Source organism: Bubalus kerabau, chromosome 15 (genome assembly GCF_029407905.1).
Source record: "Bubalus kerabau isolate K-KA32 ecotype Philippines breed swamp buffalo chromosome 15, PCC_UOA_SB_1v2, whole genome shotgun sequence".
Lineage (NCBI taxonomy): Eukaryota > Metazoa > Chordata > Mammalia > Artiodactyla > Bovidae > Bubalus > Bubalus kerabau.
The window spans coordinates 22247883-22264568 of NC_073638.1; the positions used below are offsets into that span (position 1 = coordinate 22247883).

Genomic DNA, 16686 nt, shown 5'->3' on the forward strand with positions numbered 1-16686 from the left:
TTGAGCGACTGATCTGATCTGACAGCCTGCGCGGAGCGAGGCCCCAAACCTGGGGGCCACAGGGTATGCTGAGGCTGGGGGTGTGCCCGGCGAGCACAGATGCCCCCTCGGGCGGCCCTCCGCCGGAGCGCCTAGACCTGCCCCACGGCCGCAGGCTCCCGGTGCCCGGCTGGGCCGGGAGCCCCCTCCCATCTTTCCTCAGGTTGGGGCCAGGCCCCTCAGCCCACCTCTGACCACTTCACCTCCCGCAGTCCCGCTCTCGCCGCCTTTTTAGGCCCCGCCCTTTCGACCGCGCCCGTCACGGCGCTCGGGTCCTGTCCCCCCGCCCCAGAGACGCCTTCGCCACCGAGCGCACCACTTTCCACTCCTCCCCACGCCTAATCCTCCCAGATTCGGCCTGCTGGAACGCCCCTGCCCCTCGTCGTTCTATAGTAGCCGCCCCGACCCGCTCTGGGTCACCCTCAGCCCCTCATTTCCTGGAGAAAGACCGTACGTTCACCGCTTCTCTGGTCCGCGGAGCGGGTAGGGCGAGGCTTCGCAGCCCGTTTTACGACAACTTGCGGCCGCGCTGCGCGGCTGACGGCAACGCCGCGCTGCTCTTGGAGAGGTCACTCCGGAGACGGCGTTGGTTTTGGGGTGTGGGGGCCGTGGCACTATGTGGCGCGTCTGTGCGCGACGGGCTCAGAATGCAGCCCCCCGGGCGGGATTCGGGGCTCGGTGGACGGCCTTTCGGGAGGAGCCGGGAGCTCCGTGCGTGACCCCGCAGGCTGGCTCGGCTCTGGCTCGCTGCAGCAGCAAGACCCCAGGGTATGGCAGGGTCCGGGCACTCTGCGGCTGGAGCCCAGTCTCTTGGGCCACACCGCGGAATCGCGTCTTGCTGCAGCTCTGGGGATCGCCTAGCCGCCGCTGGTATAGCCTACCCCCGCATCAGAAGGTAAGCCCCAGAACCTGTCCTTCGCGGGACCCCGTTGTCCTTCACGGCAGACTTGGCTTGGGATCCTTCCTTAGAGGTCTTGATGATCCTCCGTCTCCGCCCCCCTCCAGGTATACTCTGTCACTGTCCCTTCTCCATTACCCAGCTTTGCTCTAGCTCTTGAGCTTCCTTCTCCTGACCTATTCCATTGAAAAAGGAGCTGCAGGCTTCCTTCTCCTGACCGGTTCCGTTCAAAAAGCGCCAAGCCTGGGGCGGTCTGTGGGATGTCTGCTGAGTACATGCTGTTAGAAACACCCAGAACAGCGGAGCGGAAGGCCTGTCCTTCTGGTTGAGAGCTTCTGATGTTAGGAAATCCTTTTATAAGCCCATTGCCCAATGTGTGAAGGGACTCAGACTCAGCGTTAAATTAGTCTGAATTGAACGAAGTGGTACACCAGATTGAGAGTTAGGTAGCTCTTAAAATTGAGTATTTCTCCCTTTTCTCCTCTAGGTTCCATTGCCTTCACTGTCCCCTACAATGCAGGCAGGCACCATAGCCCGCTGGGAAAAGAAGGAAGGAGAAAAAATCAATGAGGGTGAACTAATTGCAGAGGTAAGTTGGAAATGAGTTAGAAGAGACTAGCTTAGCTAAATGGAGCATTAACTTTCTGAGTGGGTAATTATCCTTTTTGCCTGGAGAATTCCATGGACAGAGGAGCCTGGTGGGCTGCTGTCCATGGGGTCGCAAAGAGTCAGACATGACTAAAGCAACTTAGCATGCATGCATGCATGCATTGGAGAAGGAAATGGCAACCCACTCCAGTATTCTTGCCTGGAGAATCCCAGGGATGGAGGAGCCTGGTGGGCTGCCATCTATGGGGTTGCACAGAGTTGGACAGGACTGAAGCGACTTAGCACGCATAAGAAACTTAGATGTTTTTTACAGTCTGATATGAGAGATTGGTTAGCCAAGTTAGCTGCAGCTAACCAAACTGATTTTTAGCCTGGGTGTTTTTAATAGTAATTCTTTCAAACCTGTGATAGAGGCTTTATTTTCACTGTTGAACTGTATGATTTTTTTTTTTTTTTTTTGCTGTAAGATTGATTTACGATGTTGTGTTAAATACTCTTGTCCATTATGGTTTATCACAGATACAGAATGTAGTTCCTTGTATAGTAGGACCATGTTGCTCTCCATTCAGTATGTAATAGTTTGCATCTGCAAATCCTACTCTGTTTTTTCCCTGCCCCACCCCCCAATCACAAGTCTATTCTCTGTGAGTTCATTTCTATTTCGCAGATAAGTTCATTTGTGCCATTTTAGATTCCACGTATTTTTCTTTCTTTTTCTGACTTACTTCACTTTGAACTGTATGATTTTAGACACAAGTTAATAAACTTCATACCGGCAGCAGAAGCCTAAGCTCCTACTTTTGTGTTAAAAGGTTGAAACCGATAAAGCTACTGTTGGATTTGAGAGTGTGGAGGAGTGTTACATGGCAAAGATCCTTGTTGCTGAAGGTACCAGAGATGTTCCAGTTGGAGCAATCATCTGTATCACAGTTGAAAAGTGAGTAGTACCGGGGGAAACTGTGAAAGTCAGGTGCTTAAGTGGAGTATTTTAACCCAGAACTGAGGAGTTAGTTAAAAGCTTCTAAGGCTGATACATCCGCTTTATAACCCCCTTATACTTACACATTCTTTCTCTTCCTTAGGCCTGAAGATGTTGAAGCCTTTAAAAATTACACACTGGATTCTTCAGCAGCACCTGCCCCACCAGCAGCCCCGGCACCAACCCCTGCCGCCCCCGCTCCATCCCCTGCACCTTCTGCTCAGGCTCCTGGTAGCTCATATCCTACTCACATGCAGGTGAGGCTCAGCCTCTGGGTGTCTGCTCTAGAAAATGTATTATTTACTCATTATTTTTCGTAGATGAGTTGCATCCTGGAAACTGGCATTAAACCTGGCTGGTTTTTGTCATTTGAAAGTAAATAGAGATTTAAACATGAAAATTGACAACATTTATTCTAGTGGTTATTTCCAGATGTGTGTACTTGGATAGTTCTTTTAACCTTTCTCAGCCTCCATGTAGCAGGTAGGATAATGTTTGGTCCTTTTCATTCAAGAATATCATGTCGGATTTTGAGGATTGTGCTTACATCTGTACTTTGCTGTGCTAAGTCGCTTCAGTCGTGTCAGAGATTCCTCTGTCCATGGGATTCTCCAGGCAGGAGTACTGGAGTGGGTTGCCATGTCCTCCTTCAGGGGATCTTCCCAACCCAGGGATCGAACCTGTGTCTCTTATGTCTCCTGCCTTGGCAGGCAGGTTCTTTACCACTAGCACCACCTGGGAAACCCACTTATATCTACTCTCTGTCTAAATAGAGTTTTTTTAGTAGGCCCCAAGTGCTGTCTATTGAATAAAAGCCCCCAATTAGTGTTTTTCCTTGACATGTAGTGTTTTCTCAGAGTAAGTGAAATAATCCAGTAGTATTTAGAAAAGACCAACAATAAAGAATAAGTGTCAAATAGACATATATAATCTGGAGGAGGGCATGACAGTCTACTCCAGTATTCTTGCCTGGAGAATCCCCATGGACAGAGGAGTATGGAGGGCTACCTACAGTCAATGGGGTCTCAAAGAGTCAGACATGACTGAGCGATTCAGCACAGACATATATAATAGCATTACAGCAAAGCTGAAGGTGGTAAATATAGTCACTGTTGATTCTGTTAACTAAATCAGTTTCTAAGAAACTGATTAGTTTATTAGATATTAGGATTATCCCATGTATATTTGTGTGTTTTGGATACTGAAAATGGATAAAAGCCAGCTGTGTTTTTTTCCTAAAGGATTAAGACTAGAACTTTTCCTTCTCTTAGTTTATTTGTAGAAATTTTTGTATAGGGATAATTTTCTTCTTGGGGCATCGTGTTCTATACCCTGGTCTTTTATTAACATTCACTCATGATGAAATTTTGCCTGGTGGTCAGTTCACACATTTATTCCATCCTGTTCAGCAATTTTTTTTAAATTTTTTAATTTAAAAAAAGTTACAAAAATTTTTTTTGTCTGTGCTGAGTCTTCATTGCCAAGAGAAGGCTTTCTCTAATGGTGGTGAGCAGGGACTGCTCTCTTGTTGCGGTGCTTGGGCTGCCCATTGTGATGACTTCTCTTGGTGCAGAGCGTGAGCTGTAGGTACAGGAGCTTCAGTACTTGCAGCTCGAGGGCTCTAGGGCATGGGCTCAGTGATTGTGGCGCATGGGATTCGTTGCCCCAAGGCATGTGGGATCTTCTCAGGCCAGGGATCGAAGCCGTGTCCTCTGAATTGGCAGGCGGATTCCTGACCATTGGACCACCGAGAAGGTCAAGAGCTCTAAGTTTTGTTTTACTTTTTTCCCCACAGCTTCCTGAGACATCATCCACTAAAATGACTTTTCTCTCAGCACAATCCTTATGTTAATTAGATGCAAAAGACTTAAGAAGATAGCAAACAAAACCCATAACTGAGTGAGCATCCAAATTCAGTGAACATACAAGCCATATAAATAGGGAAGCAGTCTTTAATTTAGATTAGCCAATCTGTTGTTTTAGATTTTACTCGGGTGGAAGTGACTATTGTAAGATTAGGTTTTTGTTGTTGTTTTGGGGTTTTTTTTCAGCCATGCCATATGGCATTCAGGATCTTAGTTCGCCATACAGGGATTAACCTGTGCCCTGTTGCATTGGGAGCACAGAGTATAAACCGCTGGGCCACCAGGGAAGTCCCGAACAATTCTTAATATGTTTTTTATCTTGAAAAAGTACCTGGGAGGGACTTCGCTAGTGGACTAGTGGTTAAGAATCTGCCTGCAGGGGTCACAGGTTCAATCCCTGGTCTGGGAAGATTCTCACATGCTGAAGAGCAACTAAATGCACGTGCCACAACTACTGAGCCTGCGTGCCTTGAGCCCATGCTCTGTAACAAGAGAAACCTCTCCAGTGGGAAGCCTGTGCACTGTGGCTGGAGAGTAGCACCTGCTCACTGCACCTAGAGAAACCCTGTGTACAGCAGTGAAGACCCAGGGCAGCCAAAAATAAATAATTAAAAATGTAATCAAGTATTATCCAGGGAGTTTGGGAGAAATTCAGTCTCCTCTGAATGAAAAGGTAGATTTCAATAAAGCACACAGTAAACTTTTAGTGGAAAAGTCTGAGGTCATTCTATGAAGATGAAAAACCTCTAGCTTAATCTAAGTGTTGAGGAAGATGAGAAGTTCTATGTTTAGATATTGTTGAAGAATTAATTTTAGCCGTCTAGAAAGAAATCTTTCCCCTCTGCCCATGGTTTTTAACTTTGGAGGGTGGGTCAGAGTATCACTGGCACTATAAAAGCTTGAGACTTGAAGGATTTACCTGTAGGGATACTATTGAAGCACGAGGCTTTTGCTGCTGTGGGAGCACCAGGCAGATGGGAATTTGAATTGTCACAGTCCCTGTCATTCCATAAAGCTATTTGCTTGCCTGAGTGCCGTTGTGTCAAAAGCATCCTAGTGTTGAGAAATAATAAAATATGTGTTTGTTTCTACAGGTGCTTCTTCCTGCCCTCTCTCCCACCATGACCATGGGCACAGTTCAGAGATGGGAAAAAAAAGTGGGTGAGAAGCTAAATGAAGGAGATTTATTGGCAGAGATAGAGACTGACAAGGCCACTATAGGTGAGATTTCTTCAGCTCTTAATGGTTGAGACACTGAGTTTTCCAGGAAGGGAAGAGGATTGCCATCCTATCCTATAATGACTGAGTGATAACATGAAAAATTTTAATTCTTGGGATTAATTTCCTGGAACAGAGTATTTTCATAAACAAAAGTGTTGCATAGTTGGATCTGTTGGTTCCAAACTGCACTGTCATTGAATCACAGCTGTATCAGCTTGGAGATAATTTTTAGGCCAGAGTTTAATTATTAGCCTTATGTTACTGAGAAGCTGTATCCAAACTGACATTCTTCACACTGGTCAAGGGGGAAAAAAGAAGAAATAGGGGGAAATAACATCAAAGGCAGGAAAATACTGAAGAAATTCAGATGACTTTGAGGGAAAACTTGAAAGTAGGGTTTCAATTGTTGTTGTATATGAGAATGACTGATGAAATGTATATACTACTTGTTCAGATATCGTATCACATTTCCTTTTATTGACTATCTGATTTATTTTTATGCTTAGGAAAAAAACCCCTCTAGACAATTAATATTTGCCATACTATATCTGGATACCTGTAGATAATTTTTTTTTTTTCTGTCCAGTCCTCAAAGATGCAATAGGAGCTTCTGGGCATCCTCTGCAGTGGTCTTTTTCGGATTTTGTTCTTCACACCCCATGATTCCGTGATGGCACCTTGGGGTCAAGGAGACTTAGACAGTAGGACTGTACTTGCCCCCTTCCCTCACTTCTCTGTTTTATCTTTTAGCATATTGTGCTCTCCCCCATAAAATTTTATTAGAGTAAAGGGTTCTTTTTTGTTTGTTTGTTTTTTGGCCGCCCGGGTCTTTGTTGCAGCACACAGGCTCTCTCTAGTTGCAGTGCTCAGGCTTGTTTTAGAGTATGGACTCTAGAGCTCACGGGCTCAGCAGTTGCAGTGGCAGGCGTAGTTGCTCTGTGGCATGTGGGATCTTAGTTCCCTGACTGGAGATCGAACCCGTATTCCCTGCATTGGAAGACAGATTGTTAACCGCTGGACCACCAGGGACGTCCCTATTCTGTTTGTTAAAAAGATTATTAAAAAGAAACAGAAAAGCCCTGGCAAAATAGGTGTATTTTGCATTTTAACTTGATTACCAATGTTGCTGTTGAGAGTGGTATTCTAGAAACTGGTCATTAGAGACGTATTAACCTTGGTCAAACTCTATAAACTCCGTAGTGGCCATGGAGCCTTTTCTTTTGATATGTCTTGTATTGGATATTAATTCTCAGCTGGGAAATAAAAGGATTCATCAAAGATGTGTTCATCAGGGAGAGGCACAGCCCAACAGAAAGCTGAGATCTGGAAGGCAAAAGATGTCCTCTACAGTGGCTCCTTTCAGTTTTACTTTTGGAATCCATTGTATTTGAGTTCCTTGTAAAAAAAAAAAAAAAGCAGTAGCTGGGAATTCCCTGGTGGTCCATTGGTTAGGACTTCACGGTTTCCCTGCCAAGGGCCCGGGGTTCAGTCCCTGGTGGGGGAACTAAGATCCCAGAAGCCACATGGTGCAGCCAAAAAAAGAAAAGCAGTAGCTGAGTAAAGTTGTCAACACCATTGAATCTCCATAGTAATGCTGTATTTCTTCATATTGAAATAGTTGGTGTAATACCAAGTATGACCTCTTCAGAAAAGTTCCAAAGATGCATCACTATCAACTGTAGTAGCTCTTTTAATTTAACAACCATGTGGTTCTGTTCTTTAGCAGTACAACTGATGCCATCTCAGGAGTCTTGTGGGTCTGCTCAGAGCAGCCCTTGGAGATGTTTTAAAGAAAACATTCAGAGCTAACCACTGTGTAACCTCTTGGGTTTTACTTGACAAATATTTATTAGTATTTACTTTGTATTAGGTAGTATTTACTTTGTATTAGGTAGTATTTACTTTGTTTTAGGCACTATTTCCAAGTGCTTGGAAAATATTAATTCACTTAACTTTTGTAATAGCCCTGTGAGGTAGGTACTGTTGTTCCCATTTTGTAGGTAAAGAGGCTGAGACACAGGTTAAATAGCTTGTAAAAGGTTATATAGCTACTTTGAAGAACCTTTTACTTAAAAACTGTGCTTTGAAGAAAAAAAAAACAAAATTGTGCTTTGAATTTGGTAGGCTAGTAGAGTCCTTTAAGTTCCATAATGGTTTTTTCTTTCTATTTAAGGTTTTGAAGTACAGGAAGAAGGTTACCTGGCAAAAATCCTGATCCCTGAAGGCACACGAGATGTCCCTCTAGGAACCCCGCTCTGTATCATTGTGGAAAAAGAGGCAGATATACCAGCATTTGCTGACTATCGGCCAGCTGAAGTAACTGATTTAAAACCACCAGCACCACCACCTATCCCATCTCCGGTAGGTATGCTTCTAGAATTGAGGGAACCACTTACCTTATTCATCTCTAAATTAAGGGGTGATAGTCTAGGTTCCTTCCAGTGCTAAGAGTCTGTGACTAAGGAAGGAGATAGTTAACATTTATGGAGACCCTCAGGGTGCATGGGACGGCACTGTTCACATAACGGTCAATAGTTTGATTCTTATAATTTTTCTTTTCCCTGCTTTCTTGAGTCTTGTTGAGAACAAAACTGAGGTGACTTGATCTTTTTATGCTTTAGGTGTAGATATACATATGGAAGGTAATGCTTCGTCACCCATTTTCTATAGAATTTGTAGTCTTTGTCGGTCCTCTTGGTATTCCCATATTATAGTAGATCAAGCTTATATTTGTAACACATGGGAATCTTGACGTGAATGGCTTATTTTGCGTAGAATTTAGTTTTTTGCTATATACTATATACGAGGGCTTCCCTCGTAGCTCAGTCAATAAAGAATCTGCCTGCAATGCAGGAAACCCGGGTTCGATTCCTGGCTCAGGAAGATCCCCTGGAGAAGGAAATGGCAACCCACTGCAGTATTCTTGCCTGGAGAATCCCATGGTCGGAGGAACCTGGCAGGCTACAGTCCATGGGGTTGCAAGGGTCAGACATGACTTAGTGACTAAACCACCACCATATACTATATACCTATAACATGAACTCATATGAATTCCAGGCAGCAGTCACGCTATAAGACTTCTGCAGGTGTAGAATCATGTGAGTTTAGACTAGATACACAGTTCTGTCAGAGAAAACTTTGATTTCTGACTTCCATACATTTATGGGGAGCTGGCAAGTAGTAGTATTGGTTTATTTTTTAATGTGTTTTCAACATGGAATCTTCTAGAATAATTTATTATTTTGGAAGTAGGTTAAGTAAAAACCATGTAGGTGAATAAGAGAATGAGAATAAAAAAGGGACAAGAAAATAGAGATAAGAGATTAAAGTGAAGAAAGGCTATAAGGATGTTATATACTGGTCACCAGAATTAAATTCAGTGCCTCTCTGTATTAATCATGGAGTTAGAGAACTTGACTTTGTTCTGTCTTTGTTAAAATAATGTTATTGTATTCATGTTGCTGTATTATGTTGGTTAAGCAAGAAAAATGAGCATTTAACCTTTGGAGAAAAGACAAAAGTTATATAATTAAAATAGGTTTGACTTAGCTATAAGCTGTTAATCTTTCAGACTAGTCTTTTCAGTGGTGAATTAACAATTTGTAACTTTTTTCAAAAGGCAGCCCCTGTTCCTCCAGCTCCCCAACCTGTAGCCCCTCCACCTTCAGCCCCCCGGCCAGCCGCTCCAGCTGGACCAAAGGGAAGGGTGTTTGTTAGCCCGCTTGCGAAGAAGTTGGCAGCAGAGAAAGGGATTGACCTTACACAAGTTAAAGGTACGTCTGTTTCTATGGAATGGAGTTTTACTAAAATTGAGTTTCTTCCTTAGGACCAGAGAGTACAACCACAACTATTAATATATAGAGCTGTCTTACCTGGGGAAGTAGGGAGAAGGATGAGGGAGGGAACTGACGGAGCAGGAAAACTTCCTGTGCTTTGCTTGGTCTGTCTAAGGTCTACCTGTATAATTTAGATAGCTTTTTTCATTTTCTATTAACGGGAACTGCTTAATTGTTGGTGAAAGTATGATGTGGTCAGCAAAGCTGGGTTACAGTACTTGATTATGTGATAAGAAATCTGTATTAGTGCTAGGCTGAGTGAATGTAGCAATACTCAAAACACAACATGAAGTTGGGATGACTTGAAATGACTTAAAATAATAAAATTCATATAAAACTGAACTAACGCCTATTGAGGGCAAAGGAAAATGTCTTACTCATCTTTTCCTTCCCAAAGACAATGTGTAGCTTAGTGATAAGAGCATGGGCTCTTGAATCAGACCATCTAGGGTTTAATCCTGGCTTTATCACTTTCTATGTAACTTTTCATGAGTTACTTTGTTTTTCCATCTGTAAAACTGAGATAATAGTTTCCAATAAAATAAGTGAAGGGCTTAGAACAGTATCTAGAATATAGTAATACTCCATACATAGTAATTTTGTTCATGTTATTATTATTGGCTGGCATTTAAATGTTTTAAGCTAAAATTTAATGTAAGGTAATTAATATACTTTGGAAAGGGGTGGGAGAAATTACTGTTTGTGGAGCTTGGTTTGATGGCTAGTCATTTAATTACCAGACTTAATTTGCATAACACTTGAAGTAAGAATTATCGTCTCATATTTTTTGGATAGGAAAATAGACTCTTGAAAGATCTCTTGTTCTGTTAAGCAGTAAAGTTGCAATTCAAATCTAGATTTGTTTCATTTTGGAATCTGTATTCTTCCCACTACCCTATACTTCCTTCTGTTTTGATGTTCTGCCATCTTTAATTACTCAAAATAATGGCTACTTCTGCAGTTTTCCAGCTATGAGCAATCATTGTTGGTTATCACTGTCTGCAGACTGTTGTTTTAATGGTTTGAAAGCAAGCCAGTTCCCAAAGATACGGGGACAGAAGTTATCACTGTTTCACCTCAGAGAATTTTTGTAAAAAGACCCTTTTTTCCATCTTAATGTCATTTCCCTAATATATTGCCATTCTTTATGTATGTATGATTAGGGATAGCAATTTAAGTTGGAAAACATTTTTAAGGGGAGGAAGGACTGGGTTAATAATTATATCTGAAGAATTTAAACAAGTAAATGAGGATCATTTGTTGGATATTGAGTGATACTGGCTGCCTTAGGTAATATTTATGTGGAAAAAAATCTCAGTATTCTTATGCAGTTAGAGTTAAGTGATTCATTTATTTAAACAAATATTCATTGAGTATTGTCTGTGCATCCAACACTTGTTCATGGGACAGACAGTAAAGAAGTAAATGGACAGGGATTATAACATAGTAGTTAAGAGTATTGGCTTTAGAGCTGGAATGCTTAGATTTTAAACCCCAGCTCTGTCGAACACTAGGTGTGTTCCCTTTTCTGTCTCAGTTTCTTTATTTGTATATAGAAATAATACTTTATAGCTTGTTGGGATTAAATGCGTTAATAACAGTGCCTGTACGTAGAAAGCAAATATAGGTAATTAGCTATGGTGATAATAATAGCTTATTAAATAATATGATTTGAATGCTAACAAATAAACCAGGGTTATGGTAGGGAGTAACAAACAGGGTAACTCTATGTCATGGGTTTCCCAGGTGGCACAGTGGGAAAGAATTTGCCTGCCAGTATAGGAGACACAGATTCAATCCTTGGGTCAGGACGGTCCCCTGGAATAGGAAATGGCAGCCCACTCCAGGATTCTTACCTGCACAATTTCATGGACAGAGGATCCCAGCAGTCCATGGGGTCGCAAGGAGTCAGACACGACTGAACAGCTCAGCACAGCACACACATGCACGCATGACCACTTTTGGACAGGATGGTTGGGGAAGATCTTTTTGACGAGGTGAAATTTGATCTGACCTGAAAGATGAGGAGTCAGCTATGAGCCAACCATGTGAAGAACTGCAAGAGAAGCATTCTGGGCAAAGACCAGCCTGAAGGGGACAGAGCTCGGTGTGTTTGAGGCAAAGAAAGGAAGCCAGTGTTAATGGAGCATAGTGAGCAGAGTGGTAGGAAATTAGGGCAGAAAGAAACTCAGGGGTAAGAACATAAAAGACTTTACAGGTTATGATAGAGTTTGAATTTTATTTCAAGTAGGGCAGGAAGCCATTGAAAATTAAAATGAAGAAGTGGCAGAAAATCATTTATATTTTTAAAAGATTGTTTTGGCTGCTCTGTGCAAATGGATTAAATGAAAGCAAAAGTGTCTGTTAAAATGTTGCTGGAGTCGGTGGTTTACACAAAGGTGATGAGAATAGAAATGGAAAAGAAATGGACAGCCTCAACATACGTTTGTGGCAGAATCAACAGAAGTTAGGGATTGGATATGAGGACTCAACAATAGCGACTTCAAAAGATACGTGCAGTGACAGTCTGGATAGGGTGAAAAGTGAATGAAGAAGTGGAGATAGCATTGTGGACAACTTAGTCAAGAGCTTTTGCTGCAAAGGAAGGCATAAAAATAGAGATGTACCGTTCGGGAGGATATGAGCTCAAGACTGGGCTTTAGAAAATGAGTGGTGGTAGAACAGCCCTCAGAGAAGGCAATGGCACCCCACTCCAGTACTCTCGCCTGGAGAATCCCATGGACGGAGGAGCCTGGTGGGCTGCAGTCCATGGGGTCGCTGAGAGTCAGCCACGACTGAGTGACTTCACTTTCACTTTTCACTTGCATGCATTGGAGAAGGCCATGGCACCCCACTCCAGTACTCTCGCCTGGAGAATCCCATGGATGGAGGAGCCTGGTGGGCTGCAGTGCATGGGGTCGCTTAGAGTCAGCCACGACTGAGCGACTTCACTTTCACTTTTCACTTTCATGCATTGGAGAAGGAAATGACAGCCCACTCCAGTGTTCTTACCAGGAGAATCCCAGGGACGGGGGAGCCTGGTGGGCTGCCGTCTATGGGCTCGCACAGAGTTGGACACGACTGAAGCGACTTAGCAGCAGCAGCAGCAGAACAGGCCTAGTGTAGAGTTTCTCAGCTGTGGCACTACTGACATTTTTGACCAGGTAATTCTTTGTTTGTGGGTTTCTCTGGTGGCAAACCACTTCAGTATTCTTGCTTTGAGAACCCCATGAACAGTATGAAAAGGCAAAAAGATAGGACCCTGAAAGATGAACTCCCTGGGTCGGTAGGTGCCCAATATGCTACTGGAGATCAGTGGAGAACTAACTCCAGAAAGAACGAAGAGATAGAGCCAAAGCAAAAACAACGCCCAGCTGTGGATGTGACAGGTGATGGAAGTAAAGTCTGATGCTGTAAAAAGCAATATTGCATAGAAACCTGGAATATTAGGTCCATGAATCAAGGCAAATTGGAAGTGGTCAAACAGGAGATGGCAAGAATGAACATTGACATTTTAGGAATCAGCGAACTAAAATGGACTGGAATGGATGAATTTAACTCAGATGATCATTATATTTGCTACTGTGGGCAAGAATCCCTTAGAAGAGATGGAGTAGCCATCATAGTCAACAGAAGAATCCAAATGCAGTACTTGGATGCAGCCTCAAAAATGGCAGAATGATCTCTGTTCGTTTCCAAGGCAAACCATTCAATATCACAGTATCCAAGTCTAGGCCCCAACCAATAATGCTGAAGAAGCTGCAGTTGAACAGTTCTATGAAGACCTACAAGACCTTCTAGAACTAACACCCAAAAAGATGTCCTTTTCTTTAAAGGGGACTGGAATGCAAAAGTAGGAAGTCAAGAAATACCTGGAGTAATAGGCAAATTTGGCCTTGGAGTACAGAACGAAGCAGGACAAAGGCTAATAGAGTTTTGCCAAGAGAATGCACTGGTCATAGCAAACACCCTCTTCCAACAACACAAGAGAAGACTCTACAAATGGATACCACCAGATGGTCAATACCGAAATCAGATTAATTATATTCTTTGCAGCCAAAAATGGAGAAGCTCTATACAGTCAGCAAAAACAAGACCAGGAGCTGACTTAGCCCAGATCATGAACTCCTTATTGCCAAATTCAGACTTAAATTGAAAGTAGGGAAGACCACTAGACCATTCAGGTATGACCTAAATCAAATCTCTTATGCCTATACAGTGGAAGTGACAAAATAGATTCAAGGGATTAGATCTGATAGAGTGCCCGAAGAACTATGGATGGAGGTTTGTGACGTTGTACAGGAGGCAGTGATCAAGACCATCCCCAAGAAAAAGAAATGCCAAAAGGCAAAATGGTTGTCTGAGGATGCTTACAAACAGCTATGAAAAGAAGAGAAGTGAAAGGCAAAGAAGAAAAGGAACGATATACCCATCTGAATGCAGAGTTCCAAAGAATAGCCAGGAGAGACAAGAAAGCCTTCTTCAGTGATCAGTGGAGAGAAATAGAGGAAAACAATAGAATGGGAAAGACTCAAGATCTCTTCAAGAAAATTAGAGATACCAAGGGAACTTTTTATGCAAAGATGGGCTCGATAAAGGACAGAAATGGTAGGGACCTAAAAGAAGCAGAAGATATTAAGAATAGGTAGCAAGAATATACAGAACCATACGAAAGAGATCTTCATGACCCAGATAACCACGATGGTGTGATCACTTCCCTAGAGCCAGACATCCTGGAATGCGAAGTCAAGTGGGCCTCAGGACGCATCACTACAAACAAAGCTAGAGGAGGTAATGGAATTCCAGTTGAGCTATTTCAAATCCTAAAAGATGATTCTGTGAAAGTGCTGTACTCACTATGCCAGCAAATTTGGAAAACTCGGCAGTGGCCACAGGACTGGAAAAGGTCATTTTCATTCCAATCCCAAAGAAAGGCAATGCCAAAGAATGCTCAAACTACCGCACAATTGCACTCATCTCACACGCTAGTAAAGTAATGCTCAAAATTCTCCAAGCCAGGCTTCAGCAGTATGTGAACCATGAACTTCCAGATGGTCAAGCTGGTTTTAGAAAAGGGAGAGGAACCCGAGATCAAATTGCCAACATCTGCTGGATCACTGAAAAAGCAAGAGAGTTCCAGAAAAACGTCTATTTCTGCTTTATTGACTATGCCAAACCCTTTGACTGTGGATCACAACAAACTGTGGAAAATTCTTCAAGAGATCGGAATACCAGACCACCTGACCTGCCTCTTGAGAAACCTATATGCAGATGAGGAAGCAACAGTTAGAACCGGACATGGAATAACAGACTGGTTCCAAATTGGGAAAGGCTGTATATTGTCACCCTGCTTATTTAATTTATATGCAGAGTACATCATGCAAAATGCTGGACTGGATGAAGCACAAGCTGGAATCAAGATTGCTGGGAGAAATAGACACCACCCTTATGGCAGAAAGCGAAGAAGAACTGAAGAGCCTCTTGATGAAAGTGAAAGAGGAGAGTGAAAAGTTGGCCTAAAATTCAACATTCAGAAAAGTGAGATCCTGGCATCTGGTCCCATCTCTTCATGGCAAATAGATGGGGAAACAGTGGAAACAGTGACAGACTTTATTTTTGGGGGCTCCAAAATCACTGCAGGTGGTGACTGCAGCCATGAAATTGAAAGACACTTGCTTCTTGGAAGAAAAGTTGTGACCAACCTAGACAGCATATTAAAAAGCAGGGACATTACTTTGCCAAGAGAGGTCCATCTAATCAAAGCTATGGTTTTTACAGTAGTCACGTATGGATGTGCGAGTTGCCCTACAGAGAAAACTGAAAACTGAAGAATTGATGCTTTTGAACTGTGGTGTTGGAGAAGACTCATGAGAGTCCCTTGGACTGGAAGGAGATCCAACCAGTACATCCTAAAGGAAATCAGTCGTGAGTATTCATTGGAAGGACTGATGCTTAAGCTGAAGTTCCAATACTTTGGCCACCTATTGCAAAGAGCCAACTCATTGCAAAGACCCTGATGCTGGGAAAGATTGAAGGCAGGAGGAGAAGGGGACAACAGAGGATGAGATGGTTGGATGGCATCACCGACTCAATGGACATGAATTTGGGTAACTCTGGGAGTTGGTGATGGACAGGGAGGCCTGTTGTGTTGTGGTCCATGGGTTTGAAAAGAGTTGGACATGAGTGAGTAACTGAACTGAACTGGTGACTCAGTGGTAAAGTATGCACCTGCCAATGCAGGAGACATGGTTGTAATCTCTGGGTCAGGAAGATCCCCTGGAGAAGGAAATGACAATTCACTCTAGTATTCTTGCCTGGGAAATCCTATGGACAGAAGAGCCTGGCGTGCTGCAGTCCATGGGGTGGCAAAAGAGTTAGACATGATTCAGTGACTAAATAACAGTTCTTCCTGGCAGAGTGAGGGTGAGGTTCCTCTGCATTGTAGCATGTTTCACAGCATCCTTGGCTCTTACTTGCTACATGATAGTAGCATCCCCCACTTGTACCAACCAAAAAAACATTTCAAACATTGCCAGACGCCCCCCTGGCAAAACTGCAAAATTGCCTTGTTGAGAACCAGTTGTCCAATAGAAAGGGATAAATTGATGATGCAGAATAATATGGCAAGGAACAAAGTTCTTAGATGTAAAAGGGGATGAAATTGCTCTTGGGTAGGTATTAGGACAGTTTGTTTTTATAGGAGGGAAGAGAATATGGGGTGGTTTTATAGGTTTGGTGGCAGCAGAGGAGGGTAGAACCTCTCTGGTTGCTGCTATTTGTTCAGTAAAATATAAAGTGAGCGAGGAGTTCCCTGGTGGTTTATTGGTTAGGACTTGGTGCTTTCACTGCTGTGGCCGGGGTTCAATCCATGGTTGGGGAACAGAGATCCTGCAAGCTGCTCAGCATGGCCAAAAATGTATAAAGTGAGGGGACCTGTGGTAGAATTAGTGTGGGAAGGTTTGAGGTTAGAGAGTGTGAAATACTGTTCTCTGAGATTGTGAAAATGACTTCAGAAGAAACAATTATCTCCTGGGTAGTTTTGTGAGTCTGTTTTAGGTTTATGTCTCTGATTTATGGCACGGTCAGTCAGCTAGGTGTGTACTTGTTTCTCCCAGCAATATTCAGCAACTGTGGTGCTGGCACTGAGAAGGCATGTGTTACAGAGCTTGCCCGGCAGCGATGGCAACAGTGATCCGTGGAGTGTAGCCTGGGTAGGGAGGAGGTGAAGACAGGAGGCTG

General features: G+C 43.2%; 1 protein-coding gene across 1 annotated transcript in view; it reads left to right on the top strand.

The window, feature by feature from the left end:
* Positions 1–441: 441 nt before the first annotated feature.
* Positions 442–16686, top strand: part of DLAT (dihydrolipoamide S-acetyltransferase) — a 35171-nt gene continuing 18926 nt past the window's right edge. Inside the window, exons 1-7 of the mRNA XM_055547983.1 lie at positions 442–934; positions 1425–1526; positions 2359–2483; positions 2629–2782; positions 5485–5611; positions 7785–7972; positions 9231–9384. Of these exons, the coding sequence (XP_055403958.1) occupies positions 656–934; positions 1425–1526; positions 2359–2483; positions 2629–2782; positions 5485–5611; positions 7785–7972; positions 9231–9384 (1129 nt within the window). The 5' untranslated portion in view covers positions 442–655. The remainder of the gene's footprint in view (positions 935–1424; positions 1527–2358; positions 2484–2628; positions 2783–5484; positions 5612–7784; positions 7973–9230; positions 9385–16686) is intronic.